This window comes from Pterocles gutturalis, unplaced genomic scaffold, assembly GCF_000699245.1.
Source record: "Pterocles gutturalis isolate BGI_N339 unplaced genomic scaffold, ASM69924v1 scaffold2621, whole genome shotgun sequence".
Taxonomy (NCBI): domain Eukaryota; kingdom Metazoa; phylum Chordata; class Aves; order Pterocliformes; family Pteroclidae; genus Pterocles; species Pterocles gutturalis.
Window position 1 is genome coordinate 1 of NW_010102715.1, and position 17,523 is coordinate 17,523.

Sequence of the window (17,523 nt, forward strand, 5' to 3'; positions counted from 1 at the left end):
GGGCTGTCACCGCTCGGCCCCTCGCCGGGGTTGCGAGCACGCAGGGACAGCCTTGAGCATGAGGCTTGCTGAGCCCTTTCTGTGCTCCGGCATCGCTGTTCTCAAAGGCTGTAGACATCTTGTGGGACAGCATCCTGTTGCTCTAGGGTTTGCATGGTCTTAGAATGAGAAAAGAGATTTTTCTGGTTGAGATTAGGGAAGAAAAAGTGGACCGTCTTCCCCTTCTCTTGTGTTTCTTTCTCCGAAAGACTAAAGCACCTCTTGCGCTAACTGGACTTTGTTTTGCCCTTTTCACAGAATCCTCCAAATTATGGCTCTTCCTTTGGTTTCTCAGTATTTAATTTAATGAATGCGATCATGGGAAGTGGCATACTTGGCTTGTCCTATGCCATGGCCAACACAGGGGTCATGGGGTTTAGGTAAGTTTTCGGGTTTTTTATGCACTTAATTTAAACTCGGTTTATAGTTTTAAATGGAACAAAACTTGATTAGTAAGAGTCGTGTGCAGAAACTGAGCAAGAAATAAATAGCTTGTGCTTTCCAGCATTGCTGAATAAGATCTTCCTTCTTTGGTTTAGTCATTCAAATCTGGCCTAACATAAGTACTGCCCAGAAATTGCATTAAATTGCCACATGGTGGCAATTTCTTGGCCATTACTCCTATTAAATTGATATTTATGTTCTAAAGCTGCTATCTGCTTTAGTTACAGAGATGGGCCTTCTGGACTAGGGTGGCTGCATATCTGAAAAATGTGCATCAGCTTGTGCTTTTGTTTGCATGTCTGCTGGTTGTCCATACTAATCTATGCATAACAGGGACAAAGTCGCCAGAATTGTCCCTTTCACCATTTCCTAAGCGTTAGATTGACTTCATTAGAAGATATACATTTGTGTGTGTACAGACACTCTGATGTTTATGTCCTTTTTGTAACTCACGTATCGCGTTTTTACCCTGTGTAGTATGTGATGTGCTTTGGTGGACAATATCAGAAGCAGTGGAACCTAGGAAGTATTGGGAAAGTCAGTGACCATATGAACCATAGTCAGCAGATACAAGCCATAAAATGAGGAAATCTGGTCTTGTGGTAGCTTACTTCTTGCAAAAGTAGCATTGCTAAAGATAGAAAGTGCATTGTACTCTAAAAGTGCTTTAATCATAAATATTTTGTGTTTTTTTAGTATCTTGTTGCTGATTGTTGCCAGCCTTGCTTCTTACTCTGTATTTCTTCTGCTCAGTATGTGCACTCAGACTGGTAAGTGAAACAGATTTATGTGACAGTGATCTCTGAAATACTTCCTCATCTATATCACAAAGACATGATCCAGTATAATTATTATAATTAGCAGCATATTAACAGATAGCTCCATCTGATTCAGTGATGTTAACATATTTAACATTTTTAATTATTACTGTTTGCCATTTAAAAATACAATTTTGAAACTTCTTATGAGAAGTAAATGCCAAACCAACTGGTTTCTAGATTTTCAGTTTTATTTTTTTTTTTCAAAATGCCTCTCTCATCTTTCTGGAAACATAGATCCTGTACTTTAGTAGCAAAGTTGTTTTGGTGCTGGCTGGACTGCACTACTTCAGTGTGTACTGTTGCTTTCAATGGACTTTTGATTCTTCTACTTGTAATATATATTTTTTTAATGGTTTGAAATGAATACCTGTTAGCTTTTGTAATCCTATTGGATTATCGTAATTCTTATGGCACTTTACAGGTGCAGGTATTTACAGCATTTTTTATACTGAATGTGAAGTCACATTACAGTCCTTAGAAATTACACTGCTTTGAGAATATTCAAACAGTAGATTCTGCAATCTGTTCTGCTAACGCTTTAATTCTTGCTGCTTTTAATGGTTACTGAAACAACTGACTAGTTCCTTGAGTTCTTGTGCACAAAGATCCCGTTGTAGCAGGAAGTCTCCATCTCTTTCAGTCACCTGTTTGTGTCTCATCTCTTTTGCTCTCTTTTCAGAGGTGGTAGGAGAAAGCTTCCGTTTCTTTCCTTGTTGGTTTTGTTTTCTGTAGCTAGCTTTGGTCTCTCAGATGATTGCTTCCTGATTCTTCTTAGATCTGCTGCTCCTGTCTTCACCTGTTGAGTGATCTACTTCATACATTCTTAAAAAATATTCTTCAGAGGTAGGGTTACTTTTATGGTTGATATTGTTGGCTGCTTGATGATTTGGGACTAAGTCTGTCTTTGGTGATTTTTTTTCTCCTCTTGAAGCTTTGCTTTTTAGAAAGGAATCAGAACCTGAAATAAGTAGCTAGAAAGATACATAAGAAGCAAAAAAGGGAGAAGTTGAGATAATTTTTTGTGATCTTTGCCTCTTATTTGAGGCTGGAAAGTTCTGTGTTATGTAGGCACTAGGTGGTATTATGCTGTTACCTGGTAAAATAATCATGAAAGAGAACCTTGCAAAAAGAGCTACTGGGAGAGTGGTAAACTAAGGATTTAAGCTTTTTGAAGGAAGAAAAGTTTCCATGTTATGAACTTAGAGAGCTAATATACAAGAATGGCTTAACTCCTCAGCTATTGTCCAAAGGCAACATTCCACCTGAAGAAAGCATTTTTTTGAATACCCACAGTTGAAAGCAAGGAATACCACTGAAATGACAGGACGAAGTATTTCTCTTGTCTGAAACTAGCACTTCACAGTTAATAATTAGTTAGCATGTAATGTTGATAGATAATACTAGCACTAGAACTGTGTCTAGTAAATTTTACGGCCTTCTGTGTTTTAATTTTTTTTCCCCATAAGATTTCTCTCAGATTATTTTATGATAATACTAGCACTGGAACTGTGTCTAGTAAATTTGCTGGATTTTACGGCCTTCTGTGTTTTAATTTTTTTTCCCCATAAGATTTCTCTCAGATTATTTTATGATAATTCCTGTAAACTATTGAAATAATCTCATGTTGGATGGCATTCCAAGTTTTTCCTTGGAACTTTGTCTTTAAAAAGTGAGAAATATGACCTGTTGCTCCTTGACAAAGTAAAATCTGTGTGTGTGTTTGCTTCCAAAGCGGATAATTGATCAATTTTCTTTATAGAACCTACATTCATTTGTGAACAAGGTTACAGTATTAAGCTTAATCCATGGCACAGAATTGGAAATAAATTTTAGTACTTTAATTCAAAAAATGAGCTAGAAAAATTTAAAGGGTGGAGAAGAAAAACCTTTGTAAACTACTCATTAGGTATTTAAATAATGAAAATAATCCTAGAAAAGAGCTGACCTATAAAATACCTTCTGAAAAGGAAGCTCTAATATTAATTCAATTTTAATCAAAGACCAGAATTTATTAAGCACAGGCATTTGAGTTGTATTTAAAAATAAAGAAGTGTCTTTGATTTTTAAATTACATTGATGTAGACTTTGACAATGTCAGATAATTTGTGTAGACCAAAAGGCGTAGCAAAAAAATATTGCTAAGTGTCAACTGTTAGATTTAGGTTAGTTTAGTCAGTGCTTTCTCCTGGTGTTGGTTCAGTGTGACCTGTGTTGGTTTGGGCTGACACAGGCTAAGCTCACTCTGTAAAGCAGCGGAATTGGGAATGTAAGTGGGAGGTACTTTGAAGTTTAGTGGCTTTTTTTTTTTCTTTTTGTTTTATGAATTAGTCATGAGTATTCCTTGTCCTATACTTGCCAATTTCACTTTACATTTAAATGGATAATTTCCATTTAGTGTTAACAACGTAACAGAAATCAAGCCGATCACGCAGAACTTGTTTCTCTTTGTATCAGCTGTGCTTAATATTTTGTTCCATATATTCATGAAATTACAAAAGTAATGTGATTAAGTACTGGGGCTTCCCACTGTTCACAGGACTAAATTGATTACAGAACCAGAATTACTATAGAAAATATTCTAAGGTTTCGTAATGCTGTTTTGTAATGGCGTGGAAAATTTTGTTGGTAACTCCTCGTGCATGTGTGCTGTGTATTTGTTCCCATGTGGTAAAAACAAGTCTCTCCATACATTTAACATTTTACTGTTTTTTTGATGCCATTGGAGCTGGCCTTCTAAAATGCTATTTTTTTTTTGTGATCAACAACTTTATGAGTCTAAGAAAAATACAAGGTAGAATCTAGTAAGACGTACTTCATGTTTAATTCTATCTGTATATACCTTGTATCAGTGTAACGGCAGATGTAGGAGATCAGTCTGGGTTTATGCTGAGAGCTGACTCTGGCTCATTTAATTTTGTCATTTCATTTATTTTGTCACAGCATATTGGTGTCAATAGTAGAGCAGAATGTGAAACATCACCCATGAGAAAATTGAGAAATTAATGAAGTTTTGGTTGTGGGTTTTTTTTTTTTTTTCTTTCCCTCTGGAGTATGGATCTGATTGTGTGCAGAACTTCAGTGAAATGAAAACGCCTAAGCTTGGGTGGTTGGCAGTGTGAGGCTCCAGTCCTGTCATCTGATCCCTGTGAACCCCCCGTGTCTCCTATGTCTTGTTTCATTTACTTTGGTGTGATTTCACTCAGGTGTGAAGGTCTGCTCCCAGCAGCTCAAATTGCAGGGCTGGGCCTTAAATTAAGATGTGACAGGAGGAGAAGCAGTAACGTACTAAGCAGAACCAAGGAAGGGAAAGGAAGTGTTATGATAATAAAATTATGTGGGTTTTGAGATTTCATTTTACCCTTTGAGGCATTTACAACTGTGGACTGTTTTATTATATACCGAGAAAGTGAGTGGTATTTCTCAGAAAACTTTCATCTTTTTGATATCCCTTGAGTTTCTAATAATGAAATACAGAGCAACAATGAAAGACTTTAATATGACTTCCTTCTTTCTGAGAAGGGATTGGTTTGAGTTAGCAGCAATATTAGAAGTAAGCTTCAGCTAAAACTCAACAAAAGCATACAGGAAACTGCAGGCTATTTTAATGTGATTGTGTAAGTCAGGTGCAGGTAAGGGCAGGATTATTGTTTTGTTTTTGCTTTGGTGTGTTTTGTTTTGTTCTGTTTTCTGTTTTTTTTTTAATAATAGTTTTCAACCAAGGAAGGTGTTTACCTTCAGCTCTCTTGGAAATAAATAGTGCTGAGTTTTTAAAAGTTGGCAAGATGGTGATTGATGTTTATATTTGTAGAAAGATGAAAATGGGTCCTCTGTTGTTGTCTTTATTTAAAATAAAAAGGTGTACCCTTTAACAAATAAAATATGGGAATAGCTTATATCTAATTGTTCATCTATTTTCAGAATTCTTCATCTACAGTATCACTTGCAAAAATCTTGGAGAGGCAATTTGCCATTAGTGTATTATTATTTTTTTAGTATTACTATTTTTAGTATTAAATTTTGTTTCTGTAGAGTCTGTGAATATAGCTGTATTTTGTAGCAGGAGTACAAGTGTATATAAAACTTATTTTATAAATAAAAAAATAGTATAAAATACTCTTTTAGTTCTGTCCTGAATTATGTTAATTTAAAAAGGGAAAAAAGGCAAAGTTAGAGCTTTCGAGTGATTTTGCAGTTAGAAACATTTTAGCTTTTTTTTCTTTACTGATAGCTGTGACTTCTTACGAAGACCTTGGCCTGTTTGCATTTGGATCAACTGGAAAGGTAAGTATTTATTTTTCCCTGTGTATTTTTCTTTTTGGTCTCATGCTTCTGATATACAGCTGCTTTTTGCATAGCAAAGAGCTATAAATGAAATGTGTGGTATAATTAATGATGTCCTTCTATACTGAAAAATCTGTTGCATCCTAATAGCTAATTTTTCAGTTAGTGCGTCCGGTCTGTGGAGGTCCAAACTTTAACTATAAAACAGACATTCCTTAAATACAAGATTTTGTGCTGCTTTCCTGTCGGCGTGTTCATTTTTTAGTTGTACGTACAAATATATGCCCACTGGCATTGTTGTTGGGTTGGGTCAGCACTCAGTTTCAGGTTTGTAACAGTCCCATCGTACCTCTGCTGTAAAGAGACAGGCAAGTGATTTACTCTTAGGCTTCTAGCATTTAATAGAGATCTAAGATAAGTGTTTCCCTTTCATGTAGTTTTCCCAATAAGAACAAATAAGAGTACGTTTAATGCATGTTAGTTTTTTTCTTTTGTTTAATAGATTCTTCAGATGAATGTTTCTCACTTGTTATTTTATTTCGTGATTAAAAAACCCCAGAACAAACCACCGCCGAATTAACCATTTTAATATAAGAGTAACCGACATGTAAGCTGTGCCTTGTTAGCAGTGTGTGCTGAATCTGTTTTTCCTGATAGACAATCCAGTAACACTGGGTGCACAGGAAACCCCACTAGTGAATACTGCACATTGAATATTATGACTTCTATGCTCTGTGTTTCAGTTACTTGATACTAAGAGCAGATTTTACCACACAGAAGTTAGATTTTAGTGGTTTACTGAAACAATGTAAATTTTTTAAATAATTAGTTCTGTTTAACAGACTAGAGTCTGGTTTCTTCTGCTTTAATGTAACTGAGATTAAATCTGAGCTATTAGGTGTTTATAAGACTTCCATTAGCATTAATAAGCAGATATGATTGTACTCTGTGAGGATCAGTATTTATTGATGAAAGTTAAGATGTGATCAACCTCAAGAGATAACAAACCTTTATATTAGCAAGGTATAAAATAAAGTTATTTTTCACTGCAGCTGTTCTGTATGCATTAACCACAAGCCGTTAGATGCAGAAATCACAGAAATGTAGAGTTTAAGGAGATATTAAAATGTGACTTTGGCTGCCTTTGGTCTAAAGCAGGGCTAAACATACATAGACCATTCTTGGCAGATGTTTGTCTGGTCTGTTTATTCAAAGTTCAAATGAAGGAGATTTCACAGCTTCATTATGTAGTCAACATCAGTAATTTCTTTATTCTCCCTAATATATGTTTTCATATTTTCAGTTTAAATAATTAGTGTTAAAAATAATCTCATCTTTTATTTTCAGTGTGCATGGAGAGCACTGGAATATTTCTGTGTTGGGAAGCTGTTGTTTTGATTAAATAATTAAACCAAAGTTCACCAAGCTTTCCTGATGAACTGATGTTTTCTGGAACACTTATCTTTCTCTCATGAAATATCCTTGATATTTATACACTTTTCTTAAAACCTGCGGGTAAAACAGAACTCAGTAAGGTGGCTGAGAACTTGATGGTGACAAGAAATATAATTATTATCTATATTTTAAATAGAACATAGCCAATACTACATCCCAAACCAACATTTACTCTTTCTGTGCGAGCTTCATGCTACTCATTGTGTTGTTTTGGACTATTTTCTCTGTTTGCAATCTAATAACTCTACATCATGTATTTCAGGTCTCCTTTCTGGATGCATTGCTTTTAACTGATCTTGTTGATTTTTAGACTTTTCTAGTTTACCACAACTGTTCTGAATTCTGATCCTCTTCCTGAGTTCACCTGACCTTAATCTGGTGCAGGTGGCCTTTTTTGTCCTTTTTTTTTTTTTTTTTAAGTAGTATTTACTCTTCCCTCACCCAAGTCATTCACTAATCATGCAGACAAGCTGCTGTAGGACCTTGCTTGAACAGCATCTTGGGTTAACAGTAATCTACTGGTTAATTGCTCTTGAAGTAGAGCAGTTATTCAACCTTATGGTGATTTCCAGTCAAAAATATTTCTCTGAGATTTGTGAGAATGGAGCTTTTTCTGCTGTTGGAAGATAGCTGATTCTCACTTTCCAAAGGCATGAAGTATTTGTTTCCATCTATGACAACTTCCAAGATATCATTTTTTTTTTCCCCTTTCCCTGGTGGCTTTTGAACTGACTTTGAATCAGTTTAAAATCTGATATGATTTTCTAGCTGATCAAGTGAAAAAATGGCAACTCTGCTTTTGGATTTTATTCAAAAGTACAAATTTGATAGCTGTAGCTTAATTTTTTCCAAGTTGACTTAATGGTAGCGTTCATGTAGAAACATCTCCTGCTATATGGAGAAGAGCAGCGGGTAGAAAGAAAAACTATACTAGATAATCGTACTATTTTAGAACTGAGCTGAAAACACTGGGAAAACTTGAGGGACTTCAAGGGTTTTTTCAGTTGGAAGTTAATTCTTTGGATTCAGACAAATATTTTAACAGCCTGGGATCATTTCTGCTTCCATGTCGGTCCAGTATGAATAATCACAAATGCTAAAGAAGAGTCTATCTAGTTTACTAGTTTGAATGAATAATGGCATTCATGACAGTTAAAAATATTCAGGTTTTTGGAGTGGAGGAGGAGCTTGTACAAATCTGTGCTGATTGTCTTTCCAGAGGTGAACGGTTGTTTTCAGTTGTACTTGCCTGATGTCAATTTGGATGCACTTATATGTTTTCAGTGATTTAAAAACCTCATTTGTGCAGAACAGGCTTCACTCTATCACTTCTCTTGTTTTGTCATCTCAGAATGAAAATGTGGCATTTTCAGGGAAATTTTTTGCTTTTATATTTATTTTAGATTGTGTTGGTTTCCATGTGTTAAAACTCTTCACCAAGGAGAAGATGCCTTTCCTTTCAGTACTAGTTATCGCTTCTACATCTGGCCAGTTTAAGATAATACATGTGTGTTTTATGACTGCCATAGACATATGATTTTAGTTATCCTTACCCTTTCAATTTTTTTTAATAGGTCCTTGTTGCAACTACAATAATTATCCAGAATATTGGAGGTAAGAAACTTCATAGGCTCAAAATTAACTGAGTGGAGTAAAACCTCTACAGTCTGCAAAGCTGCACAAACACTAAAGGCAATAATTAAATGAAAGCATTCTTAAGACACTGATAAAAAGGACAGAAAACTTAAAGAAAAGCCTTATGCGATCATGCTAAGTGGAAGTGCTGTAGTCTTTGGGTAGATGGGGACTTTTGGGGGGTTGGACTGCGTGCCTGATACTGCATCAGAGGATGTGGAGCACATCTATCGTAGCTGGCATGGCTAATTGGAAGCATAATCTCCTCTCTGCTGTTCCATATATTTGCATCTGGTAGCTACATTTTATCGCATCATATGTTTTGGGTTTTGCTGTTGGAACTTGCTTATGCATTGTAGTGATTTGTGTAAGAACTGAATGTTTACTTAGCCATGAAGTTTCATATGTTCTTTATTAATGGTAGCTTTTCTTTTGTTAGTTTAATACCTCGGTTTTTTGGGAAGGTTGTTTAGTTTGCTGACTTTCATCATGTGGGCTGATAATCTATGTTGTCATATGCTGGGTTGTCCAGTTACATTATTCTTATTTTGTCTTCCTCGGTGCATGACATAATAAAATAACACTAGCTGTCTTTGTATTAAAAAAATCACCTAAGCATTTAAACTCTTACTCAGGTATGGTCACATACTTGACAGTTAGTAGTAGTGCCCTTAGAAATTAATTGTCTGAAAGTAGACAGTGTTTGACAGAACAATTTTGATTTTTTTTGGCTGTAAATGTTTTGGATATTTTTTTGTGGATGAGGGAATTATGTGAAAGCTCCCTTCTTTCCATCTCCTACTCATACACTGACAGAAGGAAACAGCATTCCAGCGCTGTTCTTTCCTTTTAGGATTACCTGTCAAGTCCAGACAATTCAGTGATTGGTGTTTTTTGTCACTGTGTAGAGACCTAGAACTAGACCAAGTAACTGCTTTTATGATAAAATTGGAATATTTTCTTATACTAAAAGCTCCACTAATAAAAGCTGCCCAATTTGAAATGGCTGTAAAACCCCAAGTGTTAATTTCAGGCAGGAGTGAGCATATTAATTCCACAATCAAGGATTATTTATTCATACAGGTTTTGGAGAATGTTCTGTGGCAATGAACAAATGTTTTAATTTCCTTTCCTGTTTGCGTGGACCTCTAAATAAACAGTGCTAGAGAAGCAGGGATACACAGGACAGGTTCTGGAGACTCTGGGATCGTGTACAAGACTCTGTGGTCGAAGGAAACATGACTCTTATTTTTTCTTCACAGCAGTTCATAACCTTCTGTGCAATTTTTAATAAAATTGAGCTCAGTAACTCTAGAGCCCCGAACTGTTGCATGTAGGATGTTATAAAACTATTTATTCTATCTTCTGCGGTAGCCTTCTCTTCCAACAAGTTTGCCAGCCAGTGGTTTTCCATTTAACTAGTCAAAGAGTAGGTTTTTGCAAGTTGAAACTCTTCTTTCAAATTTTTTTAGAGACCTCATTTTGATGGAAGCTTTCAAAACTCTGTTTTGGTTCTTCTGGTTCCGAGGGCCGTATCTTTCATGTAAGAGAACAGTAGCAGTTCATGCATCTGGTACATTTGCTTGCAAAGATCATGTAGTTTCAAATGCACTGAAAAGAGAAAGCTGACTTTCCTTCTGTGAATCAGTTAGTGTTAGAAGTACCCAGCCATGCCCCAGACTGGGAGGAAGGGAAACACGGGCTGTAAGTGGGGCCTCCTTGGCACCTTCTCCCATACAGAAGATGTATTGTGCTGTCATTGCAAGGAGGTGTCGCAGCTTCTGTGCAGTATTTAGATTTCTGTTTGGGAACAGAGCTCCAAGCTGCGTTATTTCTCTCCTTAACAACTGCCTTTGGCGGAGCCCTGGGATGCTACAGTCCAAGTCAGCAGAGCAGCACTGTGTCAGGAATCATCTTTGGAGGTGACGATACTGCAGGCTAAAGGGTTTTAAAAAAAAAAAAAAAAAAAAAGGGGATGGAGAGTTTTCCTTGCCTCTCACTGAGCCTTGACTCTTGAAGAAATGCATAGAAAGAAAGGAAACTTTCTTGTCTTTCTGCAGATTTCAAATGGGAGTGGTGATACTGTGTGGTGGTGTTTGCTCTGAATCGAGCCATGGTGGAATTAAGGGTAAAACTTACCCTTTCCCCCTAGTGCCCTTTGGTAGGTGTTCCCCTCTTTTTGTTTTCCTGTCCATTTGTTGGGCAGACATCCAGACTCTGTCAACATCTTTAATTTTAGAGTAAGGCTAAAAATAAAATTGTTTTCTGTTACTTCCATCATCAGGTGTTGGTACGTTGCATCATGCTGTATCTTGTTTCAAAAGTGATTGGAGAGCATGAGATAATGAATGATGGTTTGTGATTAAAATAAACAACTTTGCTAGGGTTATTGTCACTATCAGTGTCTAGTCTGGGCTTTTTTAAAGCTTGGTCTGATCACTTCTAAAAATAATTTCAGTGCAGAAGTGATTTACATTCATTTGTGGTGGAGAGAGCTTTTAGTAATCATTTTAATGTAGTTATGCTTTCCAATTTGTCATCTTCCTTTTTTAAAAAGAAAGTTTAAGGTGCAAATTTGACTTTGACATCCTAATTGCATACACTTATAGATTTGTGTAGATAGCGGAGTTGATTTTTCTGCTAGCAGGATACCCAAAGGAACAACAAAAAAAAAAAAAAAAAAGATTTTTTGTACAGCTACAGGAGAGCACTGCTTGGTCAAATTTGGAATTTAAAATGTTGAAAGAAATTGATTTAAAGTACGTTGCTTGGAATTTTAGCATTTTAGTGTCTCTAATATGAGTCTTCAACTTTCCAGCAGATTTTTAATTGTTCTTGGAAAATTTTGTATTACGTTAATCCAAGTAACACATAAAATACCAAAATCCATTTAAGTACCAAGGATCAACTAAGGGTGCATCAGGATAATGCATTAACTTTGCAATATCCAAATGGAAACTAAGGTCATCTTGAAGACTGTGACTTACAGACTTTATGGAACATAAAGACATTCTTAGCTTCGAGCGATTGCCTAGCTCTCCTTCTGTCAGTATGTACTTGTTCTTGCAGTGTAGGTATTTGTTAATTCCGTGAAAGCCAAAGGTTGAATGGGATAGCCAGAGCTCCTCAGTTTCGTATTGCTCTATTCCATAACGTTGGCAGTATTTTGGCCCAATCCAGCAGCACTTTAATCCAAATAACTCGTGATTAGTTACGTGGGAACTGCCTTGTTCTTGACAGAGCCGGTTAGTGTGTCCATGGCGTTGCACAGTGGACGCTCAAAAGGAAACTGTCAAATTGCCGGCTACCTGGCCGTGACTTTGTTCATCCACTCTTCCTGACCGTCTGCCTTCACCCCACATCTTTCAGTGGAGTGGTCTGCCACACCTCCATATCTTGCCTGCCATGCAGAAGAAGATAATGAAGGATTTCAGACCTTGTCATGCTCCCGCTAAGATGAGAGAGGGCCCTTGGGGAAGTTCTGCGCTTGGAGGCGCAGAAGGAGCGAGGGAGGCAGCTATGGAAAACGCGGAGTTCCATGGCTCTGCTGGCTCTTTATGTAATCCTTCCCAGGAGCGACTGGAGTTGGCCGGAGTCCCCGCTATTGTTTTAATAGCCTTGTGCTTCTAGGAAGTGATGGATGAGGCACAGTGGGCCAAAGCCGCGGCTCGGCGTCATGCAGCCCTTCCCCCTCGCCTGCCAGGGAAGTGCTGCGAGCTTCCTACATGCTTTCCGAACGGGGGAAGGAAGAAGAGAATTTCTCTTCCTGGAATTGTCCTCTCTGTGGATATGACTGGAAAGGAGGACAGTCGACAGCTGTGTGTCTGAGAGAAAATCAGTAGGAATCTTAAAGCATATGTAATGAAGCTAGAGAAGGAATTATTTTAGCAAGGCTGGTGGAAAAATGGAGACAAACACAATAAAGTATTGCACAAGAGCAGCTCTCAGTCCGTTGCCAACACTAACAAATCTTCAGCGTTGAGGTCTAGCTGGAAGCATGCGGGGAGTTTTACAGCATGCTTCTCTGGGCTGCGAGCTGGTATCGGCTGAAGGTCACTGCTGGGGGGAGATACGGCCGGCCCCCAGCGCCTGGTAGCTGTGATACACGGACACAGAAATTGAAACTGCCGAGAACATGAGTTTAATTATTTAAAATTTATTAGCAGTGGGATTAAGCACAACAGTCGGACCTGCAGTGCAGCCATGTAGCATAGGTGGTCTGTGTGAGGATTTTTTGCAACAGGCTTTATTTTTTTTTCAATTTCTTTCGATGGGCTGAGATGCACAGGGGAATTCTGGTGTTGAGGATCAGAATGAGTAACCAGCCTCTCCTGGCTCGTACCCAGACGATCATTGCAGCCACTCTTTGGGACTCAGCTTTCCAGACAGCTGTCTTAATTTTACAAAGAATTATTTGCTTTCTAGTATAAATACAGTTTAATTAAGTGCAATTTCTGTAACTGGTGCTGTGGATTTTGTTCCAATTTTCTGCAGTTAATATGTCCTCAAAGGTACGCGTTTTCCTTCTCTGTAAGAATAAGTAATGAGGGAAAAAAGATTGTTCCGTATCCCTGGAGCACTATTTTCATCCTCAGCTCTGCATGAGTGCCATAGGCAGCAAATAGAAGTTACAGGATTAGTTCTGATGGGAGATTCATTTCTGTATCTGGATTTTATGGTGTGTTAACGCAGTCAATGTGATGGACAATACACAGAAAACCTGCTATGAATGGAATACATGCTAAATTTGTATTTACATTTAATAGTTCATATTTTTCAAGCTTCCCGAAGTAAATCAAGAGGTGTAAACACTGGAAAAAAAAATCATATATTTAAATAACGGTGAGAATGTGCAGGTGGATGGCGAGGCCAGGCGGCGATGGCGAGCAGAGTGGCCGTGCTCTGTTGAGCCCAGCCCAGTCCAGTCCTGCTCATCTCGGCTCAGCCCCGCTGAGCCCAGTCCAGTCTGGCTCGGCTCGGCTCAGCTCAGCTCGGCCCCACTCAGCCCAGCTCAGCTCAGCCCAGCCGCTGCCGCGCTCTCGCACCCCCATCTGCTGGCCTCGCCCGGCCTCACATGCTCTGGGCCACCTCCTGGGAGAGCTGCTGGGAACCTCGGGTACCTCCAGCCTTCTGATTTATTCCTTCACACACCCTGGTTTTTTTGTTGTGGTTTTTTTTTTGTTTTGTTTTGTTTTTTTTGAGGTGAATGCTGAAATATTTAACTTCAATTTGCTTGTGTACGTGTGTTCTCTGTGTGTCAGTATTTACAAATGCTTTGCATGGATTTAAAAAAAAGCCCCTGGAAATAGAACTACCTTGTCTTATCAAGTTAATTGGAGATTTTTTTTGTTTTGCAAATTATCTTGTTTTTCCCCAGAGTTCATCCATTCTGAAATTTAGTTTTAAAAGTATTTACAAAATTTGTCTCAAATTTAAATGGAACTTTTTTTTTTTGAGAATGAGGGGGTGGGTGGGAATATCCTTCTTTTTGTAATCAGAGTACAATACTCTACAAACTTTGAAAATAAATGAATGGTGCAAATCATGGAAGAATAAAATACAACTTGTTACATGCTGAGGCCTGCATCGTTAATACCTTAAGAAATTACTGAGCTTCCTTTAAGTATGGAAAACCTGATTCTGTTTTCAAACCAACTTGAATGTTTGTTTTCACAGTGCCGTTTGCTTTTGACTTGAAAGCCTGATTATCCTTCCTGATTCAAAGTGAGGATTTCCAGTGCAGAGCTGCCTTAATTAAGGACAGGTTTGTCAGCTCCTGTACTACTTTAACAATGGATGGCCCATGTTCTTTTGTTTTCATATTGCAGTGGATGGTTGTTGGAAGGTTTGATACTATAAAGAATATTAAGCCTGCTTTAAATAAAAAACCTAACAAAAATCCCAACCTGCAGCTATACTTCAGAATTCAGTATATGGTGAACTATGTAGAAAAAATTTAGTTTTATTAGCATAGCTGTATAAATACAATTAGACTAATGAAGTTTTACCACAATAAATCTGCCACCCGTGTGTCCCCTATGCAATAAGGACTTTTTTTTTTTTCCCCCCTTAAGTTTGCCATAGATAAGTTCCACAGTAATTCAGATAAAAACTAAACTTGGAAGTAAAGGGAAGCAAGGGTGTGTAAATTCATAAGGATGAGCATCCATAACATGAAGACTATCAAAGAAGCTGACAGTCTATTACTGTTTTCAGAACTTCTCCATCTGACCAAGAATTACATCTTTTACACGCTCTAGTCTACATCTGTATTTAAAACCAGATAAATGATCCCAACCAATTTTTTGGTTTTTAATCTTCCACTAAGAGGAAATATTAAAAATATCAAATACATCAGGTGATTGGGAGACTCCTTAAACTTGAGCATGTGGGAGATTCATTGCAAAGTGAAAACAAAAGAGTATGCTTTTAAGGCCATATGATGTGAGGGCTAAAGTAGCTGATGGTTTTCAGTGGCATCCATGATTCAAATTACTTACGAGGAGCTCGGTGCAATACTGAAGTCCTTCCTATCTTGCTGTTCCATTCTAATTCTTTGGCAGAAAAAATGGGAGCTTGCCTAAAATCCTCTCTAGTTTCACTTACTTCCCTGCTTCTCTTTTTCACTGTGTCGCATTGTTTGGATTAGGACAGATGCATTTTTAAACAACCTCCGTACCAGCAAAGGGAGACACAAGCGCAAAGGGGGTTTGTCACATGCAGTTGCTATGAAAGATCCAGCTCAGTTGGGCTGGAGTGTGCAGTGAACAGTAGTGTTTATTTTGCTATTTCTGTCTTTCAGCCTCTAATCTTTTCAGTAGTTTGGGAATAATAGGGAACTGAACTCTTCATTTATCTTAATTATCTATAGGCATTTGTGAGGAATCTCTGTCTTATCTGGTATTCCCCAGATGAGAATCACACTTGCCCTGACTCCCAAATCAGCACCCCTCTTTTTTTAAGTAGGAGCTGAAGAGCCAGTGTGGCTGTATTGATACAGTCTGGTTTTCCCCAGCCCCTTCTCCTCTCCCGTGTGAAGTTTGGAGGGCAGCTTGGTTCCTTTTTTGCAGAGTGCTTTATAACGTCAGACATCTTTATAGCGCTCTAATATGAACAGCTACAGTGGTAGATTAGGAAAAACTAACCAGAGGAGTTAGATTCAGTCCCTTCAATAAAGTGATTTGAAGGGATTTATCACCAGCCATTTTCTAAGGAAGGAATAACATTTTTACACGTAAGTTTAATGTACATATTCTCTTGCATCAATGCTGTAGACTTCAGCAACTGAATCTTTTTTGTGTAGGGTGATAAGGAAAAGTTACGCTTCCTTTTCTGGTAACCAAAAAGCCATTCACATTGATTTTTTTTTTTTTTTTTTCTTCCTTTTTTTTCAAGCAACTAATGTTTTTTCAGGTAGGGGCACATGTGGTCAGTGTTAAGAAATATATTGTAGTGCAGTAAGGACACCCTGAATAATGCATGTCTGATATGTATATTTATAGAGAGTCATATTTCATGGTGGCACTACAGGTTATAGTATTGGAAGTGTAAGGCAAGTACCCTATTTTATATTTTGCAAACATCTTTTTTCTCTGTCAAACAGCCAATACCAAGTTTTCAGAACATGGCAAAGTGACATATATTTTAAGAATGTAATTTCTTGCTGCTTTCAAGACAGTCTATTGAATAATAAAGTCCTGATACAGTTTTATTTCTGTTGAATAATGTTTAATGGCATTAAGACAAGACTTGTTGAGAAGTTCAAACCTGCTTAGTTTTCCGTCAAGTACTTCTTGGTGTGTACTGAAATTATTTAAATGTAGTATAATATATGCAAATTTATGACCTAAAATTAGGAAGCAACTCTGTGACGATTGCTCACATAGTTGTAGTGCAGCACTTGTTGGATCTGCATGTTGCCAAAGCCTCAGACTACATCATTGTACACCATTCATTCTGCAGGAAACCTGCCTCGTTCAGTGCTAAAGATAGATGTCTCATGTTGCAAAGAGAAGGTGACATGAAGAAAACATAACATTCTTTTTTAATTTAGGGGAGGAGACTGGTTTGCAAGAGCAGTAAGTTCTGCTCTCATACTATGTGCATGCAAGGGGGGGAGAAGTCTGAAGGAAATGTTGCTTCTGACATTTGCTAATTTTTTTGAATGCTTGACTTCTCAATATGCATGTTTATTGTAATTTTTGTATGTGATAAAAGCTGCCTTAAAAGTTAGCCATTAAAACATTAAAATTATTTTCAAACTGACAGAGGAAATCAATATTTCAAGTGGAATAACTCAAAGCACACGGTACGCCTTGTGTTGTGTGCACTTGTCTCGCAGTTTAGCCTCGTGACTGTGTAATCTCTTCCTTCCGTTACCGGTTAAGGCTGCCAAGGATAGCTGACGTTTAATTTTTACAATATAAAGTGACGTGGCTTCAGGAGTGGTGGGTGTCAGGGAAGTTCAGTAAAATTTTTTATTTAGAGCAAAGGATACATGACTTTTTGTCTGTCGTACTCTATGCACTTTACTCCTACTTGAGGTAATTTTTTCAACTTGCTGTGCCCTTTTTGAAGACACTTCGCTGTTTTGGTTTCAGCTTTAAAAACAAGCAATGTCCTTTGCTCCCTTTGTAGTGTGTTTCAGAGAGTTACACCGTGGTTAGCATCTTGCTTTCATGCTGAGTAAAGCTACAAGGAGCTGTTGCTCGTGAGGAGAATTACAGCTGTGTTTGTAAGTGAAGAAAAAGCAGGATTTGACTTTTTAAACCGTACTTAGCCTGAGTGTCCTGCTCAGGTGTATGTATGAGATTCATGTCTTACCTATGCATCAGGATATAAATAAAAT

General features: G+C 37.6%; 1 protein-coding gene across 1 annotated transcript in view; it reads left to right on the plus strand.

The window, feature by feature from the left end:
• Positions 1-297: 297 nt before the first annotated feature.
• The window catches only part of SLC38A6 (solute carrier family 38, member 6), a gene marked incomplete at its 5' end in the record, with an annotated part of 38,280 nt that continues 21,054 nt past the window's right edge, over positions 298-17,523 (plus strand). Inside the window, 4 exons of the mRNA XM_010086376.1 lie at positions 298-419; positions 1,180-1,253; positions 5,533-5,585; positions 8,615-8,654. Of these exons, the coding sequence (XP_010084678.1) occupies positions 298-419; positions 1,180-1,253; positions 5,533-5,585; positions 8,615-8,654 (289 nt within the window). The remainder of the gene's footprint in view (positions 420-1,179; positions 1,254-5,532; positions 5,586-8,614; positions 8,655-17,523) is intronic.